The sequence below is a fragment of the Galeopterus variegatus genome, unplaced genomic scaffold (assembly GCF_000696425.1).
Source record: "Galeopterus variegatus unplaced genomic scaffold, G_variegatus-3.0.2 Scaffold3286, whole genome shotgun sequence".
Taxonomy (NCBI): Eukaryota; Metazoa; Chordata; class Mammalia; order Dermoptera; family Cynocephalidae; genus Galeopterus; species Galeopterus variegatus.
In genome coordinates this window covers 25875-48233 of record NW_007729397.1, presented here as the reverse complement: position 1 = coordinate 48233, position 22359 = coordinate 25875, and the positions used below count along the sequence as shown (strand labels likewise).

Sequence of the window (22359 nt, the reverse complement as noted above, 5' to 3'; positions counted from 1 at the left end):
GTTGCCGGTCCCCGGTCCGGTGCGGGGGCAACACTGAGGGTTGCGATCCGTTGCCGGACACAGAAAAAGACAAAAGACAAAAAAAAAAAAAAAAAGGTCATGGAAAGATTCATATTATCTTTTAATTCCATTTTTCCATGAACTTTTTGAAGTACCCTCATACACATATTTCCATTTTTTTAGTTGTCATAAATGTTAAGTATAAGAGCTGTTTACTGGAGTGTTTTTTTAATATCTAAGTATGTGGTGGTTTTAAAATTTGTCCACAATTTCTTTGATACACCTCCCTTCAAAAGGTAGAGACCAAGTACATGTGTGAGGATGAATTTAGTAACTTGCTTCTAATGAATAGCATGTGGCTGAATAGACTGTGTCCCTTCTGAGAGTGGGTCATGAAAAGGCATTGGGGCTTCTTTCTCGCTCTTTCTCGGGTTGCTCACTTTTCGTGAAGTCACCTGCCAGGTTGTGAAGACGCTGATGCAGCTTTATGAGGAGACTCATGTGGTGAGAAATTGAGGTTTCCTGCCAGTAACCTTATGTGTGAACTTGGTGACAAATCTGCCAACCCCAGTAAAGCCTACAGTCCTAGCTCACATCGTGATTGCAGTCTCAGAAGAGACCCTGAGTCAGAACCACCCAGCTAAAATGCTTCCCAAACCCTGACTCACAGAAACCATGAGATAATGAATCTTGTTTTAAGCTATTAAGTTTTGGGGTAATTTGTTATACAGCATAGATAATACAAAGTGTTTCATTGATTTTTGTTAATCTTTTGACTTAATTGCTTTCAAAGCTTTTTAGCTTATACAGTTCTGCCTTTTGGGACATACTGTGATTTTCTTTGTGACGTAATAAGTGATTAATGAACACATGAAATATCAAAAAAATTCTATATTAGTTACATTTATTTGATACTTTTTTGCCTCTTTAATCCAAAAAGATTTAGGGGGACTTGTTCAAAATTTGATTAACATTGTGATTGTCAATTTCTCATTATTCCTTAGTTTTTATTTTATGTATTTTAATACAAATTAACTTGAGTTGTGCATTTATTGTAAATTTTATATATTTTTGATATGAAATCATTTTATCTATTTTTTTGCTGTTTTTGTTAATGTTACATACTCTATTCTCTAAGTTAGTATTTTCCTGTTATACTTTTCAGCAGCTTTTTGTTTTTTAAACCTATATTTTGGATGTAGATGTAGAATACAGGGTCTTTAATTAATTTCATCAACTTTTAATTTGTATTCCTCAAAGAATAATTTTCAAAATGTTATAATTATTTCATGTACAAATGAAGAAAGAATATGTGTCAAACATATGTTTAACTCATTGGTGAGAAAACTAGATAGGATGGTAAAACTGGCTCAAGGAGTGTTTAAGTAATTTAGTATTTATAGTCACTGAAGAAAGAATATTAGAATGAGATGGTTAAAGTTAAATATGTGGCCATTAGATGAAACTGCTAGTTATTTCCACATCAATAAAATAATAACTTTTGAGGTTATTGAACAGAAATCATTTGCAACCCTATTGGACAAAAATCTACAAGTTGTCATGTAACTTAAATGTGTGGATCCTAACGAATAGTTAATAAGTGAAACAAAACTACGCTTAAATAATCCTTGTATGGTCATGTTAGATGATGCTCCACTATGACATTGAAAGGAAATGGGATCCTTTTTTTTTTGCCTTGTTTCCTGGAGTTGAATAAGTTTTTCTAACACACACTTGCTAGAAATTCCAGCTCTTCGTGACATAAGCATCCAAGAGATTCAGAATGACTTTATTACCATAACCACAAATGATAGGTATGCCCATTTGAAGTGTATACTTTGAGTGTTGACAAATGTAGTTACTCGATAAGTTTTTCTAACACACACTTGCTAGAAATTCCAGCTCTTCGTGACATAAGCATCCAAGAAATTCAGAATAACTTTATTACCATAACCACAAATGATAGGTATGCCCATTTGAAGTGTATACTTTGAGTGTTGACAAATGTAGTTACTCATGTAATCACAATCACTCAAGATGTAGAAGATGCCTGTCACCTTAAAAAGATCCCTGGTGCCTATTCCGATATTCTATCCCCATACTGCCCCCCACCCCTCCCTGCCTAAGGCAACCATTGATCTTATTTCCTGTCACTATCAGTTTTTTGCTTTTCCTAAAGTTTCAGGTAAATGTAATCTTACTGTATGAACTTATTTGTGATGTCCTTCTTTCTTCTCAGCACGATGTTTTGAACATATATGCATGCTATTGCATGTATTAATTGTTCATTCTTTTTATTGCTGAAAAAATTTGCATTGTACCAATATACCACAATATATTTATCCATTCACCTGTGGATATCATGACAGTACTGAGTTTTTCAGTACCTGGTATGTTTCTCTATTCTTTTAGATCTTCTTGCTGTCTCTCAGCAATGTTTTGTAGTTTTCAGTGTGGACCTCCTGAGCATCTTTTAAATTTGTTTCTAAGGAATTCATGTTTTTTGATACTATTATCGTGAGTGGAATTAAAAAGTATTTTCCAATATTTTGCTATTATTACATAGAAATACAACTGATTTGCATATGTTGACATTGTGCTCTGTGGCCTTGCTAGTTTCATTTTCCTCTTAGATTTATTTATGTATTTATTTTTATTTTATTTTTTCTGTTAGTGTTAATAAGACTTTTCTATGTAAAGAATTGTAGAAATACAAATGTTTGTGAATAAAGGCAATGCTTTCTTTTTTCCTTTGCCTTTTTGTAGTGAGAATAGACGTCTTTGCTTTGTTCCCAATATTAATTAAAAAGGAAATATTCTATATTTCACCAATAAGTATGATGTTAGCTTTAGGTTATTTTAGATGCCTTTTTTGAAATGGAGAAGTTTTCTTCTCAGTGTGCCAAGAGTTATTATTATTGCTGTTGTTATTAATGGGTTTTAAATTTTGTCATATGCAAATTCTGTATCTATTGATGTGGTCATGTGATTTTTCTTTATTATTCTGTAAATATGATGCATTATTGATTTTCAAGTATTACGCTAGTATTGTATTCCTGAGAAAACTTCACTTGGTTATGATTATTACCTCATGTGTTGCTGGATTCAATTAGCTCATATTTTATTAAAGATTTTTGTGTACAAAGGGATGATATTAATTATCTAGTGATGTCTTTGTCAGGTTTTCATAAATGGTTATGTTGGCCTCATAAAATGAGTTGAGAAGCTACTCTCTTTCTCTGTTTTTGCAAAACATTTGTGTAAAACTGGTGTTATTTCTTCCTTACATGTTTGAAAAAGTTCACCAGTGAACTTGTCTGGGTCTGGACTTTTCTTTGTGGAGAGGTTCTTAATAACGAATTCATTAAATAACATAGTTCTAAGGTTATTTAGATTTCTGTTATTTTTGTTAGGTTTTCATTTTCAAAGAATGTGTCCATTTCCTCTCTTTTTGTAAAATCAGTAGTAGTATCCCCTCTTTTATTCTTATTTCAGTAATTTGAATGTTCTCTTTTTTCTTCTTGGTCAGTCTAGCTAAAGGTGTGTCAATTTTGTTGATCTTTTCAAAGAATCATCCTGGTTTTGTTGAATTTTGTCTGTTGTTTTTCTATTCCTATTTCACTTGTTTTCACTGTACTTTTTATTTTTTTCTATGACTTTCTGGGATTTAGTTTGTTCTTTTTTCTAATTCCTTAAGCTGTAAAGTTAAGCTATTGATTTGAGATGTTTTATAATGTATATCATATTTAATGCCATAAATTTTTGAGTACTTTTTCTGCATTCCACAAATTTCAATAAGTTGCAATTTTATTTTCATTTAGTTCAAAATATATTTTACTATTTTTTGAGACTTCTTTGATCCATGAGTTATTTAGAAGTATGTTGTTTAATCTCCAAATATTCAAGGATTTTCTAGGTATCTTTCTCTTATTCTTTTCTAATTATTTTGTGGTCTGAGAACATACTTTATGTGATTTCTGTTCTTTTTTTTTTCTGTTCATTTGAAATAAGATGTGTTTTATGTTCCAGAATGTGGTCTATTGAGTGAATGTCCCGTGCTAGTTTGGGAAAAGTGTTTATCTTTCTGTTGTTGGATGGAGTATTTTCTTTCTTGGCTGAATTTATGTAACATGTATCTTATCAGGCAAATAAATATATTTACAACTAAAAACAAAAACAGCGTTCAATGAATATTTTTGCAGCACAGTATTCATGTTCAAAACAAAATACATAGGTCTCCAAACTAGTTCTTTCTGACAGGTAGAGAAGGTAACACTGTCAACTATTATGCTTCTCTGGACCTTTCTTTCAATAGCAGTTATTCTCAGCCTTAGCTAAGGATCCATTGTTAACGCTGTGCCACTGATACCCTCTCTCTCTCTTTTTTCTCCATCCCTGACACACCGTGTAAATGATGGTCCCTAATTTCAAGGAAATGTAAAGATGCTCTCCCTTCACATAAATTACTAAAAATGATTTTTGCTGTTTTATTATAGAAATAATATATTTCTTTATTGGGAATGCTTTGACTTGGTTAAAAATGACTAATAGACAAATATCTTTAAAGATATGCTTAGCGATAAATTTAGTTTTATCATAAAGAATGAGTGGAACAGTTGTAATAAATTTAGCTCATGTTTTGCTTTTGCATCTCAGGCATATTGCGCTGCGCTATATGACCTTATCTACTGAGACAAAGACTAGTAAAATCAGAAGACCTATGTTTTTTTTCCCTTGTTTACTGCTAATTGCTGCTAATCTGACCTTATAATTCTGTATTTTTTCCATTTTTTCAGTTTTTTCCCTTTCTCTCCCTACATCTATTCTCAGCTTTAGCTTTATAAATGCTTGTGGGTACTTAGGGGGAACGATTAGAAGATTTGCTTTATGTTTCCTTTATGTCATTGAGTTGGATTTTTTGTTTTTGTCTGTAGTTTGTTTTTAGTATAATGATGGCTTATTGTTACTCCCGGTTTGACCTTAGACATGGATTCCTCTAAGAATATGCTGGCATTTTGGCTACCTATCCAGCTATTGCATACATTTGTCTGATCCTTGAGAGTAAGCATAATTAATGACCCTGACTTCTCTTTGTGTTCCAGCCTGAAAGAATAGACCCAAGTGCATCAAGACAAGGTTATGATGTCCGCTCTGATGTCTGGAGTTTGGGGATCACATTGGTATGTTTATGTTGATTCAACCTTGTCATAATAGGATAATAATAAGAAATGTAAAAATGAAAGACAATTTAATCAGACTTCCATCCGTCATAAGAACTGTTTCTTTTTCTAGTCTTTGAATTTGTTCACCTATTTTCTTTCTGCCATGACTGTAATCACAGAGGCTATAGTTTCTAATTGTTGGGGGGGTGGGAAATGTATTTACCTTAAAAATCAAATCAGAATTCATTATTTCCCTAAAGGTCTTGTGAAGTGTCTAGGGCTCTTTAATGTCACAGCTGGATCTCTTGGCCACAGATAACAGGAGTTAGCAACTGCACTAAGAATGGGAGTAGGGGAGGGCAGCTAACCTGCTGTCAATTCAGCAGTGAAGGCACCTAGGCTCGTCCCATCTCAAGCAAGATGTAGTATGTCTAGTAGTACTGCATATAGTATGTATATTAAGTATACATATTTATATATATGGAAAATAGTTTCTACTTGGAATTTCTATTCACTGATTAGGAAAGTCACAAAAGAACTGAAAGTAATTCAGTTGTTGAGGGACAAGAACTTCCTAGGCAATAATTCTAGGTGAAAGTTCTACCTTAGAACAACACTGGGAAAGAACAGTGAGAAAGCTATATAACTTACAACAAGCAAGCACAACTACACTCTTCTTTCTTACCTATGGACTGTATTGAAATTTTGAATTCATTTAAAAATAATCTTAGTTCAGACTACTCTAATAAAATACCATAAACTAAGTAGCTTATCAAGAACAAAAATTTATTTCTCACAGTTCAGAAGACTGGGAAGTCCAAGATCAAGGAGCTGACAGATTCATTGTCTAGTAAGGGCCCACTTTCTGGCTCATAGGTGGTTGTCTTCTTGTTGTGCCTTGACACAGCTGGGGTGAGGGGACTCTCTGGGGTCACTTACAAGGGCACTAATCCCATTCGTTAGGTCTCCACCCTCCTGACCTAATCACTTCCCAAAGGCCAGATACTATCTCAAAAGGCCTCCAAATACTATAACATTGAGGATTAGGTTTTAATATATGCATTTTGCGGTGGGGGGTGGGACACAACCATTCAGTCGAATTTTGTTTTGAAGTTCTAGGTTTATTTTCTTGTGCTTGCTGTTCTGCCAGGGCTTGCTGAGATTTTTCTGATTTGGAATAGCTTCTGTAGCTTCTTCTACACTGGAGGTTAATTTTCTACCCCTAGAAGGGGCTGTCCTGTTAGGTGGCCAACCCAAACCTTTTCCTTTTATTTCCCTCGGATTTTCAGTTTGTGCTTCTTAACACCCACAGCCCAGAGATACACAGGTTCAGAGCAGTTAGCTTTTTTTGTAGCTTATTAAATAATCTCTGTTTATTCATTGGCATTATGTGGCTCTAGGATCTTCTTCCTGTGATCAGAATCACATGTCCTTGTTAGTTATTTTTGGCGAGTCTTGTTGCCAGGCCTAATGGATTCTTTGTATGGAGAGCTGAAGGCTAATAGCTCACCTCTGTAGAGGACTCCATCTATTTTCTCTTGTGACTAAATATGGGAGATACCTCCTTGAGTTTTCTCTCATCGTAAAGGGAATTAGCTAAAGAAGGAACTCCTTCAGCTAAAAAAAGAAGGAACTCCTTCTTCTTTTGTTATGAAGGAACATGGATCTTGGCATCTTTTATGTCTGGGGACTGGTCCCAAAAACTACAACAAGACCTATGGCTTACAGATGAGGCAACTGCTTACGTATAAGGGATATTTATGATCAGAAATACCTTTCTGTGACCTAACCAATTATGTTTAAAACGCAAGTATCCTTACAAAAACAAAATTTTGTTTTGTGAAAGGCTTTAACATAAACATTTTTTTTAGCAACTTCCTTAAGGTACATTTAGGCAGACCTTGTTGTTTAAAAGCAAGGTATTTAGTACTTAACAATTGCTTCATAATTTATTTTTTGTAGGGATAATCTTATAAAATTATGAAGTGTACAAAATTAATTTCTAAGATTCTAAGTCCTTCACTTTATGATGTACAGCCTACTTTTTCCTTCTCTTATATAAAACCTGTTCTCAGGAATGAATCTAGTGAAGTGATTTGTAATGCTGTGAATAACCAATAAGGTTTACTTCTTTCAAAGCATTTGTAGTTTTAACAAAAAGAAACCTCAGCCAAAGGAATGAAATTCTGCATATGTGTGCATGCATGCCTGCTTGCTTTCTTGCACACACATGTGTAACAAGACTGAGCTGATGGGGACATCTTTTGGGGAGGAAACTCTGAATCAGTCCTCTAAGATAGTGTTCTTTCTCTCTTCTGTATGCCATCTTCATAATAAGTTTGGAGCCTCAGCCTCATATATTAATTACCTGTCAATGCGTTCTTGCACACACATGTGTAACAAGACTGAGCTGATGGGGACATCTTTTGGGGAGGAAACTCAGAATCAGTCCTCTAAGATAGTGTTCTTTCTCTCTTCTGTATGCCATCTTCGTAATAAGTTTGGAGCCTCAGCCTCATATATTAATTACCTGTCAATGCACATAAAATGGGATTCATTATGTCATGGTGCATCTAGATTTAGATATATTTTTTGGAAAAAGCACAATTTCAGTTTACATTATTTTCAGAACAAAAGTGGGAAAAAGGTGCAAATATGATTCACTGGTTATGAGCAAGTATTTTTGACTTGACGGATTGGGACATATGTAATTAAGACACTTCAGATTTATTTCGCTATGGTTTAGAGATTCCATCCTGAGTCCTTTATTGAGGCTTGGAGTGAAGGAACCTGAATTGATTTCTTCAGTAATAGTAAAATCTGGCCGTGGTTGAAATTGTAGTGACTACAGAATAGTTGAAGGACAGGATTTGCTTACTTTTTCCTCCAAGCTCATACTGGACTTCTGTTTGTTGATTGTTTTTTGCCTCACACAGGAATTTGACCACCATTCTGGACCATGGCCTTCCATTCAGATGACTAAAAATTGTGCAGATTCTGTACTAAAAAAGGTCTAAAATTAGCCTTGCAGAATCTTTCTTAAGAGTCAGAATCAGAGGTTGCATGCAACATACATTGTGGGGACGTCATCTAGGCTTAAGTTTGATGTTTCCCTTTAGTTCAAGTCCTTGAATTTGATTGATACAGAATTCTCTATACTATCTTGATTTCTAAATATAAGCTGTCCTCAGCCTTCATGATTCTGAAGATTTCATCCCAACCTGATCCAGGTTCGATTTTAGGATTAGCAATTAGAATTTTGCTAGGAATTCAGGTTTTCATCATGGCCATTCCAGTGAGGAGGAGTAAATAATGCCTAGTGTATTTTGCTTTTCTCTTTTTTGTTCTCTTCAGTACGAGTTGGCCACAGGCCGATTTCCTTATCCAAAGTGGAATAGTGTATTTGATCAACTAACACAAGTCGTGAAAGGAGATCCTCCACAGCTGAGTAATTCTGAGGAAAGGGAATTCTCCCCAAGTTTCATCAACTTTGTCAACTTGTGGTGAGTACTTGATTTACGAATGGTCAAACACATATTGAGAACAGTGAGGTTTATCTTAGCAACGTTGGTACTGTACCCAGGGGAAGGGGGCCCTTTGTCATCATCACCCTTCCTTCTAAGAGGGGACTCTGGATCACCGTGGCTGTATGGAAAGTTCTAGCTAGCCTGGGGAGGCATCACCCTCTTATTCTGCTACTCAGGTATTGGTGAAAAACAGCCGTTGGTTGTGGAGAAGCTGCTGCCTCCTGACTTCCAGTACCTTGTACAAGAAATACCAGGTTAAACCTCTAGGTGAGACTGATCATCCTATTCTGATGCGGTTCTCACCATGAAATTGTGCCAGAATCACCTGGAAACTTTTGCTAAGTGAAGAGTTTGCCAGATCAGACTTTCATAGGCGAATACCTGCTCTGACATAGCATAGAACACAGTTGGATGTATGCAGTAAGGTCAGGGCCAGAACTCAGTTGGTAGACCTGTATATATTGGCTCTTTGAAACTTTATTAAGAAGGTGTAAACCCCATGCCTGTTGTTGTTTGTCTACCTTTTTAACAGTTTTTTGTGTGTATGTATGTAGCACCTAAGAATAAATAAGAGGATATTTCACAAAGCTCATGGAGATTTGTATTAATCTTTCTGTGAACTTTTTGAAGACTTTTTGTGTAGACATATATGACAATGGTATAGTCATGCTTTGTACTGTTTCAGTCTCTGTTTTAAATAAACCTTTTTCTTTTGTAATTTGAATATTTTTGCTAATTATTCTGTTTGTTGAACGTGTTTTAAAAATAAGATATGTTTATGAGTAAAAAGCCAGAGCATTTAATATATCTTCTTATTCATTCTTGAAAATGCTTTTTTGTTTTTCATCATTTTTTCCTGCCAGGACTGCTGTCTCTCTTTACTATTTCTAGGTCTTATAAGATTTATATTTCTGGATATAACATTGTCCTCTTTTTGAATAATTACAAAACATTAGTTTGGCTCTAGTTTTCAAGTCCCTTTCTCTAACCAAATTCAACTTTTAGATTGGTTTCTAAGAAGGGAGAGGAATACCTCAAGATTTCCTAGGTGGAAGAAGACTATAGTATGACTCAGATTGGTTGCTTCCTTCTTTTTAAAAACAATCTATTTTATACTAATTTGAACACAGTATACACAGTTTATAATTGCATAAATGTGATCATTTTATATATTCATTTTAGTGAAATATTTGCTTAAAAGAATCTATGTAGGTCATAGATTAATGATCTATGACTAATGATCAGTATCTAAAGTGATCACCTGTGAATCCTCCATCAGGGTTGCTTTCTTTTTAATTCCTTGTTCTCTTTATTGCTTTTGTTTTATATGTGAGTAGTACTTATAGATTTTTAAATTGTTTCTCCTGGTGCCATAATACACAATGGTTATGAACATCAATGTCCCATTTTTTTTCCTTGAGTAGTTTCATAGTTCCATCTCATTCCAATCATTAATGTCCACATTTGAAGGATATTTATTTTTATGATATGCTCATATTAGCTCTCTACATTTGTCCATTCTCCCTGCCACTATCCTTGTCTTGGACATTGTTTATCATCTCTGTCCTAGACCATTCAGATTGCTAGTAGGTTTCCTCATAATCCAGTATTGCCTTCTTCCAAACCATTCTCCTTTTTATTAGAGTTGTATTTTTATGATGCATATCTGAATAAGTTACTTCTCTGTCTAAACTGTCTAGAGCATGCGTTCTTAATGGGGTGGGTGATATTATCCCCAGGGAGGTTATAATTGATTTTGAGAGACAGAAAAATTTTGGATTGTACAATGGTTTGTAGTCCTCCAAAGGGCTATAGAATATAAACAGAGATGCTGTATATCTGTCCTGTTTAAATTTCATGGTGGGGAGGGGCAATAATGAAAAACATAAAGATTTAGAAACACTCATCTAGAGGCTTCCTTTTGCCTTTAAAACGGTCCAAGTTAACATGGCTTTCAAAACCTGTTGTGATCTGGACTTGGATTTTTGCTCTAGCCATATTTCTCAGTACTCCCCTTGAACTGTTTTTCTGCAAAACTAAATTTCTTCGTTGTGTAAATTAAAAGAATATAGAGGATAACATGGGGGGATATTTTCATTAACTTTGGATAAAGATTTTTTAAATACCACGCAGAAAGCAACCAAGCAAAAGAGAAAAGATTGATAAACCAGATTTTATGACAATTAAAAACTTCCATTGATTAAAAGACAGCACTGAATGAAGTGCCAAGCCACATAGTGGGAGAAGATATTTCCCATACAAATATTTGACAAAGGAAAAGGACTTCTATACAGATTGTGTAAAGAATACTTATAAAATGCTTATGAAAATGACAATCAAAAATGGTAAAAAAAAAACTTGCAAGGCACTTAAAAAGAATTCATTGTACATAAGAAAATGTGCTTATTGAGTGTTATTACTCATCAGGGAAATGCAAATCAAAACTACAGTGAAATACCACTATAGTAACCAGAATGACTACAATTTAAAGCACTGACAGCACCACATGTTGGTGAGGATCTGAAGCAACTGGAAGTCTCACATATAATTTGTAGGAGTGTAAATTGGTATAGTCCCTTCAGAAAACTGGCAATATGTAATCTAGCTGATTTAATATAACTGATGTATACCTTATGGTCCAGCAATAGAAGTCCCAATTATATACCCAGCAAAAGTGTGGACATAAATACACTAAAAGACACATATAAGAATGTTCAGAAAAGCATATTTATAATAACCTACAATTAAGAAATCTATCAACAGTAGACCAGATATAAACCACAGCATTATTTCTACAATGATTTTTAGCATTAGAGAAGATCAAATCATTGCTATATGAGTAAATCTCACAAATAATGTTGAGTGAAAGAAGGCATAAAACAGTATTATATGAAAGTTAAAAGCAGGCAGAATTAATAGGAAGTCAGAATATTGTTACTTTTATTTTATTTCTATACTTAGGAGTTGTGTTCTTTTCTATATGCCTGCTTCAATTGAAAGTTTTCTTAAGGAAAGAAAAAAAAAGGATGAAGACCTATGGTTCAAAGTGAAGATGTCAGCCCACATTTAAACTCCTTTTCACTTTAACTTCGTATTGAAATTACCAATAGAATCTATATGCCTGCTTCAATTGAAAGTTTTCTTAAGGAAAGAAAAAAAAAGGATGAAGACCTACGGTTCAAAGTGAAGATGTCAGCCCACATTTAAACTCCTTTTCACTTTAACTTCCTATTGAAATTACCAATAGAATTTTTTTAAAAAGGAAAAAAAAATCTTTATTGTTCCTGGAAGAGAACAAAAAGTACACTCTTTGAGGAATTTGTGTGAAACTGTGTAGATGAGACTGAATTCAGAGGTGGATCTACCAACCTAGAGTTCATCATGTGCAGGGGAAAAAATAGTCGCAAGGAGGATAGAAGACCTGCAAACAACTCCCTAGCTTGTGATAGTAGGACCGGAAGGAAAGGCAACCTGTGGGACAGACAAATAGGGAGTAAATCTCCATCCTAAAAATGTGGTGAGGAAATGCTTTATATGCTAGATCCCACATGCAGCTGGGATTCTGTGGTAGTATTCATTCCTGCCTTCTGCTTGGCTGGAAGGACCTATAAAGAAAAGCTCAATCTTTGCTGAGGGGATTTCTAATGAGGAGACTTACGTTGGTTAGAGGGTGGGAACATGGTGCAAGCTGTTATAACAAACCCAGAAAATAAATCCCTCGGCAAGGTAATGATGCTATCATGATGGCTCTCCACCTGTTTCTCACAGTCAGCTAGATCTATAACCAAGGTCATCTTATGATATTTGTTAAACTTTGGTGCTCTTTTAGGGGTGAAGAAATTCAGAAAAATCACTAGTAAATGAAAACACTCAGTGGTTTAGAGACTTGTAGCAGTCTGAGAAATTTGAACAAATATTCCCTTGTGAGAGAAATCAGGAAAACAATTATAAGGAGGGAATAATTTGAACTCAGGAATGGTCTTCAAATAGTAAACATGATTTCTGAATTGAATGAGGGAAAATAGTGGTACACAGTAGATTGGGTATTGCAGGTTAACCACATCTGTGAAGTAGACAACACCCTTTAGTTAATCTTCCAGAAGAAAGGGATAAAAAGGTGAACATGAGGTAAATGATAACAGACATAGAAAAAAAATCCAGAAGATTTTATTTAAGTGCTAGTAGACTGAGAAGGAATTAATGTTTAAATTTCTTTTACTTGAAGAAAAACTTAGGTCCTTGGATTAAAATACCAGACCAAGTTAATTTAAAGGAGGGGTGGGGAAGCCTCATCTACATATATTGTGAGAAAATATAAAGACTTGAAAACTTTCCATTAAAACACATGCACACAAATGTACACACCACTGTACAGAAACACAGAGCAATACTTGGAGAGTAGAGAAACACCTGTAGAAGGATGAATGTGGCCACTCTAGATTATTTTGGCAGATTATATATCTTGGATAATACTTGCACTAAAACTACTAAAATACTGGATAAGCATTTTTAAATGTTTTAAAGTGTATCAGAGTTCGTACAAAACTAGGTAATCCATACAGCACTAAAATGAAGTGAAATCAGAAATTAGGGGAAGTAAGGGAGTGTCAAAGCAAATTAAAAACCTATAAGCTCACCCTAATGTGGATTTGCTCTCTGAGTTCATAATAAGTATATGGTACAAAATACCTAAAGCAGAGAATTATTATTTTTTTTTATTTTTTCCTTTTTGTCTTTTTTCGTGACCGGCAACGGATTGCAACCCTCAGTGTCGCGCCTGTACCGGACCAGGACCGGCAATGGGATCGCAACCCTCGGTGTTGCGCCTGCACCTCACTCAGCCAGTGAGCCGCCGGTCTGTATGTGGGATCCGAACCCTCGGCGGGAGCGTCGCTGCGCTCTCAAGTGGCGTACTGTAGCAGTGCGCCACCGGGCCGGCCCCAAATTTTTAAAAAAACTAATTTTAAGCCCTTGGTTAGGAAGACACCCCATATCCTCCTCCTAGTAGATGTATTGAAGTGAAAGGAAATCCTTCAATGTAGTACTAAAGAGTTCCCAAAGAAAACGTCAAAATGGAAGATGAGTAGTTCATCAAAAAAAAAAAAAAATCTCAGCACTCACAAAAGGAATGAGAATTAATGGAAACAATAGCAAGAATAAATCTGCAAAGATTTCAAATAGTACAATGATCAGAAACAAACAAACAAAAATATCGTAAATTTAAAGAAAATAAAGAAGCATCTTGGAAACATAAGCGGGGAATAGAGGTTTTTAAAGAGCCAAGTAGAACTTCTGGAAATAGAAGCATAAATTAAAACACTCAATAGCTGGATTAAATAGCACATTAGATATGGTTGGAAAGAGATTAGTGAACTGGAAGGTAGATCTGAAGGTCTGCCAATAGAACTTTTTGAGATAATGGAAATGTTTTATAATTTGTTCTGTCCATTGTGGTCCACTAGCACTTGAAATGTGTCTAGTGCAACTAAGAAAATAATTTAGTGGAGACATTACTTCCTGTAGGATCAGAGTTCTACAAGTGCTCTTTTTGTACAGGGACCAACAGGAATCAGACTCACTGCTTAGAAGACAGGATCTGGGGAGTGAAAAAACATTGATGTCAGTCACTGCCTGGGCCACAGCTTTAAGCAAGCTGTGGGACTGTGGAATGGCAAGGAGTTTTTTTGCAACCAGAGGACTTAGATCTGTAATAGTTCTAATAGCAACACAGGACTGACTGGAACTTAAAAGCTCTGTTATAGGACCTTGTTCTAGACTGGTGGCTCTGAAAAGAAGAGGCAACTGTGAAACTACTCTACGTTATGTATCCCTAGCTCCTGGTTCAGTTCATAGTACTTAGTAAGAACTCAAATATTTGTTGAACAAAAGAATGGATATGCATGCAGGATAAGCACATTCTTTCAAAATGAGTCTGCAAACCAAAAATCCAAAATACATGAAATCTAATGCTAAGAAAAGCATCCAATAAAATAGAACATGAATTTACTTTTAAGTTTTGATAAATTTATGGAATAGCCCGAAATATGCTGTAAAATAAAACAGGTATATTTAGGATGCTCAAGGAAATAAAAGTCTAAATTTCATTAAAAAGGAAGAAGAAATAAAACAGAAATGTAACAGCTGGATATGAAATCTACCAGATTACTTGAGAATTAGACTGACAGCACATTTGTTACTAGCAACAATAATTGCTAGAAAACTATCAAGGAAATAAAAGTCTAAATTTCATTAAAAAGGAAGAAGAAATAAAACAGAAATGTAACAACTGGATATGAAATCTACCAGATTACTTGAGAATTAGACTGACAGCACATTTGTTACTAGCAACAATAATTGCTAGAAAACTTTAATTAAAAGTCTTGGAAATGAAGAAGCACAGCTATTGATATTAAAGACACAACATACTTGATATACTCTAGACAGGAAACAATTGAAGACAGATTAGGGAAGTGTAAAATGGAACTGAGGAATTCCCCCAGCATGACACAGATTAAAATATATGAAAAGCAGTTCAGACTCAAGGAGAATAGAATACAGAGTGAGAAGTTCTAAGATGTAATTAGTGGAAATACAGAAGACAACACTGAAAGTGGAGAATATTTAAGGAGATAATAGGGGGAAACATTTGAGAATTGATCTAGGATAGGTTCTCAGATTGAAAGTAGTCTCTGTATCATGTAGGACAAACAAAGATAATTTATATCTAATGCAGTGAAGCAAAATTGCAGAACAATGATAAGGTGAAAACAGGAAGAAAAACCAGATTACCTGCTAATAATTGAGAATTAGACTGACAGCACACTTATTGCTAGCAACAGTAGTTGCTAGAAAAAAGTGGACTCATAGCTCCAGAGTGCTGAGGGAAAATACTTGTCAACCTAGCACTAAAAGTTTTATACTCTGGCACTCAAATATCATTCAAAATAAGGAGGAATTACAGAAATTTTCACAAATGGAAATAGTTTACCATTCATAGACTGTTTGAAAGGATATACTTAACCAAGAAGAAAAGGTAACCTAGAAGTGTGTCTCAAAAGCCTGGAAAGCTGAGATAAGTGTGCAGGAAGTTGAATAGCTGGTGATCTTGGGAACCACTAGTAAAGGGAAGGAAGTAGGACTGGGTAGAAGGAGAAGTTGAGCTGCAACTCAGCAGTCTCAGTGAAGGCCTCAGCCAACTCCATCGGAAGCTGGGAAGCTGGGATGGCCTGTTTGGGTTGATCTGACTTACAGTGAGCATTTTGGATTTTTATACCTTTTTGTGGATCAATCCCAGGAAGGCTAAGGTGGCTGACTTACAGCTGAAGTCATCTCAAAGAGGCCGGCTGCTGAGGGGTTGTTTGCTGGCAGCATTTCCTACAGTGGACTAAGTTCTTCATTCTTAAGGAGAGAGTCTATGTAGCCCAGTGCAGCATCCACTACAAAAGTGTGAGATATGAAAAACAGCAGTGAGTTTAGAAATAGGTAAACTATTGTCAGTGTTAATTAACTATTGGTAGTAAAAAGTGAATTTAATTGAGATTGGAAGGGAGTGATCATTGAGGTATGGGCCAAAACAGATGAGGTAAATACAAACAAAGTGAAAATACTTCTGGCAACTTTAATTAGACAAGGTAGAATTCGAGGGGAAATATAAGCAGGGCAGAGGTTTTTGTATACTGACATCTTTAGTGAAGTTAGTCTTTAGTGAAGTTGTATTGTTTTAGACTTTTGGACCAAAGAGCAGCATTGAGATATAAAGTGCAAAAGTTTTAAAACTGAAGTATAAGTTGATAAAATTCATATATAGTTTACCTCCTCGGATTGCTGGATTGCTGCTTTGTTTGTGACTTTGAATGTGAGGGAAAAAAACTATTTGTTTCTTCGTAATATTTCATTTGTGAAAAGAGAAATACTTGGGTAAATGTGTCTCCATTTTAACAATGTTATTTTGATTTTATTTAGCCTTACGAAGGATGAATCCAAAAGGCCAAAGTATAAAGAACTTCTGGTAAGTATGGGACTTTGAGAATTTTAGATCCATCCTCACCCCAGCGTCATCTTCACTCAGCAAGCATTGGGCCTCTCCGTCATAGACAAACAGCTTGACCTTAACGAGTGTTTGTTTTGTTTTCTTTTGAATGTTTCTAAATGAAGATATTTAAAAAGAGGAAAATTTATAGCTGTAATTTTTCTACTAATTTACTAGCTAACTTCTCATGGAAAATTTGGTCTTAACATGTTATAAAAATTATCCCCAAAGAATTCCAACTCACTTTAAGGAGCCATTTTCTGTTGCATAGCCTATATATATTACATTCATAAGAAAAAGTTAGTGAAAAGTTTACACTTATTTAATAAAGTTAAAAATCGCTAACAAATATACATCATATGGTCAATTTGCATTTCTTCAAAAGTTCTCATTCCTCCCAAGAAACTTGGATGTTTTAAGCATTCTACTGGGTCTAACATTGGTCTGGGCAGTGAAGAAAGAACTGTGATTTAATAATGTGGAAGTATTTTAAGAAAAGTCCCATTTGTTTGTCACATTTAGCTTCTAGCTCTCCAAGGATGTTAGGGTCAAACATGGTCCACCCCAGCAGTGACTGTAAAGATATCCAGTCGACATACTTAGAGAAGCTGTGAAGGAAAAATGTTGACAGAGATGGAGTGTAGAAAGGTGGGTTAGTGAAGCAGATGCTGGCCCTTCGGCTCTGGAGAGTACAGAGCAGAAGCTCATAAGGCACGTTACTAGTGGGCCTTTTTTGCAGTGGTAGTCAAAAGGATTGATACTGAAAACCTTCTTGTAATCCTTCTGCTGCATATGGGGTAAATGGAGGATTGGGATTTGTCCCTGTGTCCCAAGAGGAATAGTGAAGGGCATTCATGTAGTTCTTCTTGGCTCTTAGATGGTGTGGTAGAGGCTCCAGCTATATTTTGTGCTGAGGAACAACTGCGCTCTCTGTCTCAACAAATACTCCCTTGGTATACAAATAAGTTTCCAGACCTCGCTGCCAGGGTGGCACCTCCAAATCATAGCACCATGTATTATATCTATGCATGCCCACATCCACTAACGTGTCTGCATGAAATATAGGTTGTACTTGCCTCTCTGGACTTGTGCTGCTACAATATTGTACAGCCATGTGTGGTTCGGAGCCTGCAGTTCTCTGCTGTGTAGGAATTGGGAAAGGTTCAGTTTGGACTCTGATATGAACTTTTGATGTTTTTCCTTTTTCAATTTTCTTACAGAAACATCCCTTTATTTTGATGTATGAAGAACGTACCGTCGAGGTCGCATGCTATGTATGTAAAATCCTGGATCAAATGCCAGCTACTCCCAGCTCTCCCATGTATGTCGATTGATATTGCTGCTACATCAGACTCTAGAAAAAAGGGCTGAGAGGAAGCAAGACGTAAAGAATTTTCATCCCATATCACAGTGTTTTATTGCTCGCCCAGACACCATGTGCAATAAGATTGGTGTTCGTTTCCATCATGTCTGTATACTCCTGTCACCTAGAACGTGCATCCCTTTAATACCTGATTGATAACACAGTGTTAGTGCTGGTCAGAGAGACCTCATCCTGCTCTTTTGTGACGAACATATTCATGAAATGTGGAAGTCAGTACGATCAAGTTGACTGTGATTAGTTCACATCTTAAATTCATTTCTAGACTCGAAACCTGGAGACGCAGCTACTGGAATGACGTTTTGTCAGACTTCCAAATCCTGAAAGGACGTGGTGATGGATGTGCTATGTCTGAATGTACTATGTCTGAACATAGAGACTTGGGCTTGAGTGAGAAGAGCTTGCACAGCCAATGAGACACATTACCTTCTGGAGCTGGGAGACAAAGGAGGAATTTACTTTCTTCACCAAGTGCAATAGATTTACTGATTTGATATTCTGTTGCTTTACAGTCACAGTCGATGTTTGGGAATCGATGTGCTCAGCCAAATTTCCTGTTTGAAATATCACGTTAAATTAGAATGAGTTTATCTTTACCAAAAACCATGTTGCATTCAGAGAGGTGAACATTAAAATATTGAGACAGGACAGAATGTGTTCTTTGCTCCTTTACCAGTCCTTCTACTCTTCGTTGGGAAGATTCAGGAGTCTGCCACTTGTCAAAGAAGGTGCTGATCCTAAGAATTTTTCATTCTCAGAATTCGGTGTGCTGCCAATTTGATATTCCACCTGCCACAAACCACCAGGACTGAAAGAAGAAAAAAAGTACAGAGGGCAAAGTTTACAGATGTTTTTAATTCTAATATCTTATCCGGAACAACTTGTAGCAGCTCTATGTTTCCCCTTGGTCCCAAGCCTGATACTTTAGCCATCATAACTCACTAACAGGGAGAAGTAGCTAGTAGCAATGTGCCTTGATTGATTAGATAAAGATTTCTTATAGGCAGCAAAAGACCAAATCTCAGTTGTTTGCTTCTTGCCATCACTGGTCCAGGTCTTCAGTTTCTAAATCTTTCCTTTCCCCTGTGGTCTATTGCTGCTGTGTGACTTATGCTTAATCCAGTATTTAGCTTTTTTTTCTATTGTAAAAGTTTTATAATTACCAGGGATGTTCCTCATCAAGGATTTTTAGCCCCAAATCTCTTAATATGCCCTGATGTTTAAAAGGCTGAATTTCCCCTGTGGTCTATTGCTGCTGTGTGACTTATGCTTAATCCAGTATTTAGCTTTTTTTTCGATTGTAAAAGTTTTATAATTACCAGGGATGTTCCTCATCAAGGATTTTTAGCCCCAAATCTCTTAATATGCCCTGATGTTTAAAAGGCTGAATAAAGTAGGGCCCAGCTGATATGATAGGTGATGAAGAGGCATCTTTTCTAGAGACACATTTGACCATATGAGTATCAGAAATGTCAGTCTTCTAGATAAGCTCAATCACCTGCTAGAATCTCTAGCAGTTCACCATCATTTCTTGGAATTGGAATTCTACTGGAAAGACAAAAAAAGCAAAACAGAAAACCCAGAACAGTTATAAGAGACTGTTTAAATCTGTTATCTTTTGCTGTACTGCTTCACTTACCTATTAGCCAGGTCCTCATTAGGTTTTGGTCCAGTCTCCCTGGCACTGAACATTAGGCTTTGAGTAACAGTTAAGCAGCACTGTGAGTGGTTTAAGCACACTGGAATATAAAACAGCTATGGTCTGAGATGCAGGTGATGCCATTACAGAACCAAATCGTGGCAGGTATTGCTGTGTCTCCTCTCAGAGTGACAGTCATAAATACTGTAAAACAATAAAGGGAGAATGGTGCTGTTTAAAGTTACATCCCTGTAAATTGCAGAATTCAAAATGATTTATCTCTTTGGTCCACTTGCCTAATTTCCCTATCTTCTCTCCCATGGCATCCTAAACCTTAGACTTCCCAGTGTTCTCAAAGGAGGCATTGCTATATGTCTTCCTTTGATCACACCAAGCCATCATCCTCCATTGCTCCCGGGGACTCAAGAGGAATTTGTTTCTCTGCTGTCAACTTCCTGTCTGGCTCAGCATAGGGTCACTTCGCCATTATGCAAATGGAGATAAGCAATTCTGACTGTCCAGGAGCTAATCTGACTGTTCTATTGTGTGGATGACCACATAAAAAGGCAATTTTAGTGTATTAATCATAGGTTATTATAAACTATAAACTTAAGGGCAAGGAGTTTATTACAATGTATCTAAGTAAAACAAAAGGGTGTATAGTGTTCACAAACTGTGAAAATAGTGTAAGAACTGTACATTGTGAGCTCTGGTTATTTTTCTCTTGTACCATAGAAAATGTATAAAAATTATCAAAAAGCTAATGTGCAGGGATATTGCCTTATTTGTCTGTAAAAATGGAGCTCAGTAACATAACTGCTTCTTGGAGCTTTGGAATATTTTATCCTGTATTCTTGTTTGAATTTCTCCTCTATTTAAGATATATACATGGAATCAAAGTGTTTATGTAATAGTTCTATCCTTTTGCCTGCAGGTCAGTTGTAATAAATCTAGGATGTGATGATGACTTTGTAATTTGATTTTCTGAAGTCAGACCCTGAGGGGAAAATCAAGTAAATTACATTAAATTATCTGTGCATTTCACATTGGGAAAAATGATCTCTTTTCAGAAATGTTTATGGCTTCTTTTTCTCCTTCCACCTCGTGGTTGCTCTATCTTTTTCCTTATCTTTCTTGAAACCACAAATGTATCTATGAAGCACAGCTTTGTTTTCTGTTCGAGCAGGTGTGATGCAGAATCTCTGCGAGTTTCTTTCTTTGTTGGTTGCCCTGATCTGCCCCAGCTTTCTTAATGCTAAAGGAAGTGGGGTAGAGTTCTGCAACCTCTGTCGTGGTGGAGGGGTACAACGTGTAAGAGCCCAGTCTGCACTGGCCCTGTGTATGGTTGCTAGCCATGCTCTCTGCTCCTGGTGCTACCACTCCCAAGTGAGCGTTAGGTGTCAGATTAGATATTAGATTGTGATCACTCACTGCCACCTGAGGGAGAGGGGTAGGGTGGAGATTTGTGGTTAAAAGACCTGTGGGGGTCAGACTTGGGAGGTTTATGGATGAGAGGGCAATGAAGGTGAACAGAAAGACTTGGGAGCCTGGAAACTGTTGGAGAGAAGCACTTTGTGCTCCAGCACTGAATTTATCTGTTGCACTGCCACCTCCTTGTCATTGATGAGATAGTAATTCAGCACCTCGCCCTTTTTCTGTGCTTGTTCCTAACTGGATCTGAGATACTCGTACAGAACCAGATGTGGAAAATATTAAACATTCTCTGGAGAAGGGTGTGACTGCAGAAATCCTGGTCTCTCTAACTAAGCCTTAGCTGCTAAGGAGAAGGACACCCCATGGAGTTGCCATATCCCAGCTGAACACCAGCTGTGTGCAAGACAGAGTGGCACGAAAGGTAGACTGTGCACTCCATATTTCACAGGACACTATATTCATCTCATTTGATCCCAACTGCAGCCTACCAAAATCAGGTGGTAGTGTTCCCTTTTAGAAATGAGAAAAAAAGGTTTAGAGAAGTGAAGTTCTGGCTCAGATAACAGTAGGGAGCCAAGCTGAGATTCAAATCCAAGGCTGTAACGCGTACCTCAAAAAATAACATTAATTTAAAAACACTGCCATTAAGTGTTCTGGAGTTGAGGAGTAGAAGAGTGAACTATAAGCTGGGGATGCTGTGTTCATAAACCTTCCCAGGGCCTGCTTTGTTGTCTTAAAATTGAGTTGAAGGCAGAGGTTCTAGGAGGCAGAGTGGGACTTTAGTGGTCGACACAAAGGCAGCTGTGTGGTTACCTTAGAACTAACCAGAGAGACTCTAGGTCCTAATTCAGAAGTGCAGGGGACTGGATATTATGTGGCATGGGGTTATGTGGCAATCACTGAGAGTGGGAATTAGGCAGGAAAGGAACTTTGTGTTGTTCTTTTAGTTCGTATTAAAGTGCCCTTAGGGCTGACTGGTTGCTCAGTTCGTTAGAGCGTGGTGCTGGTAACTCCAAGTCCAGGATTCAATCCCTATACCAGCCAGTCGTCGGAAAAATAAAGTGCCCTTTCATTGATTGATTGTATGCAATTGTCTTAGCTGCAGGAGGATAGAGAAAGGACACGTCCGGGATTTGATCCCTGGACCAGTCAGCCCCCCCCCCCCCCCCCCCCCCCCCCCCCCCCCC

At 36.6% G+C, this 22359-nt stretch overlaps 1 protein-coding gene across 1 annotated transcript in view; it reads left to right on the top strand.

The window, feature by feature from the left end:
- Positions 1 to 18747, top strand: part of MAP2K4 (mitogen-activated protein kinase kinase 4) — an 84347-nt gene extending 65600 nt beyond the window's left edge. The window contains exons 8-11 of the mRNA XM_008584512.1: positions 5103 to 5180; positions 8517 to 8665; positions 16652 to 16697; positions 17939 to 18747. Of these exons, the coding sequence (XP_008582734.1) occupies positions 5103 to 5180; positions 8517 to 8665; positions 16652 to 16697; positions 17939 to 18052 (387 nt within the window). The 3' untranslated portion in view covers positions 18053 to 18747. The remainder of the gene's footprint in view (positions 1 to 5102; positions 5181 to 8516; positions 8666 to 16651; positions 16698 to 17938) is intronic.
- Positions 18748 to 22359: the final 3612 nt, after the last annotated feature.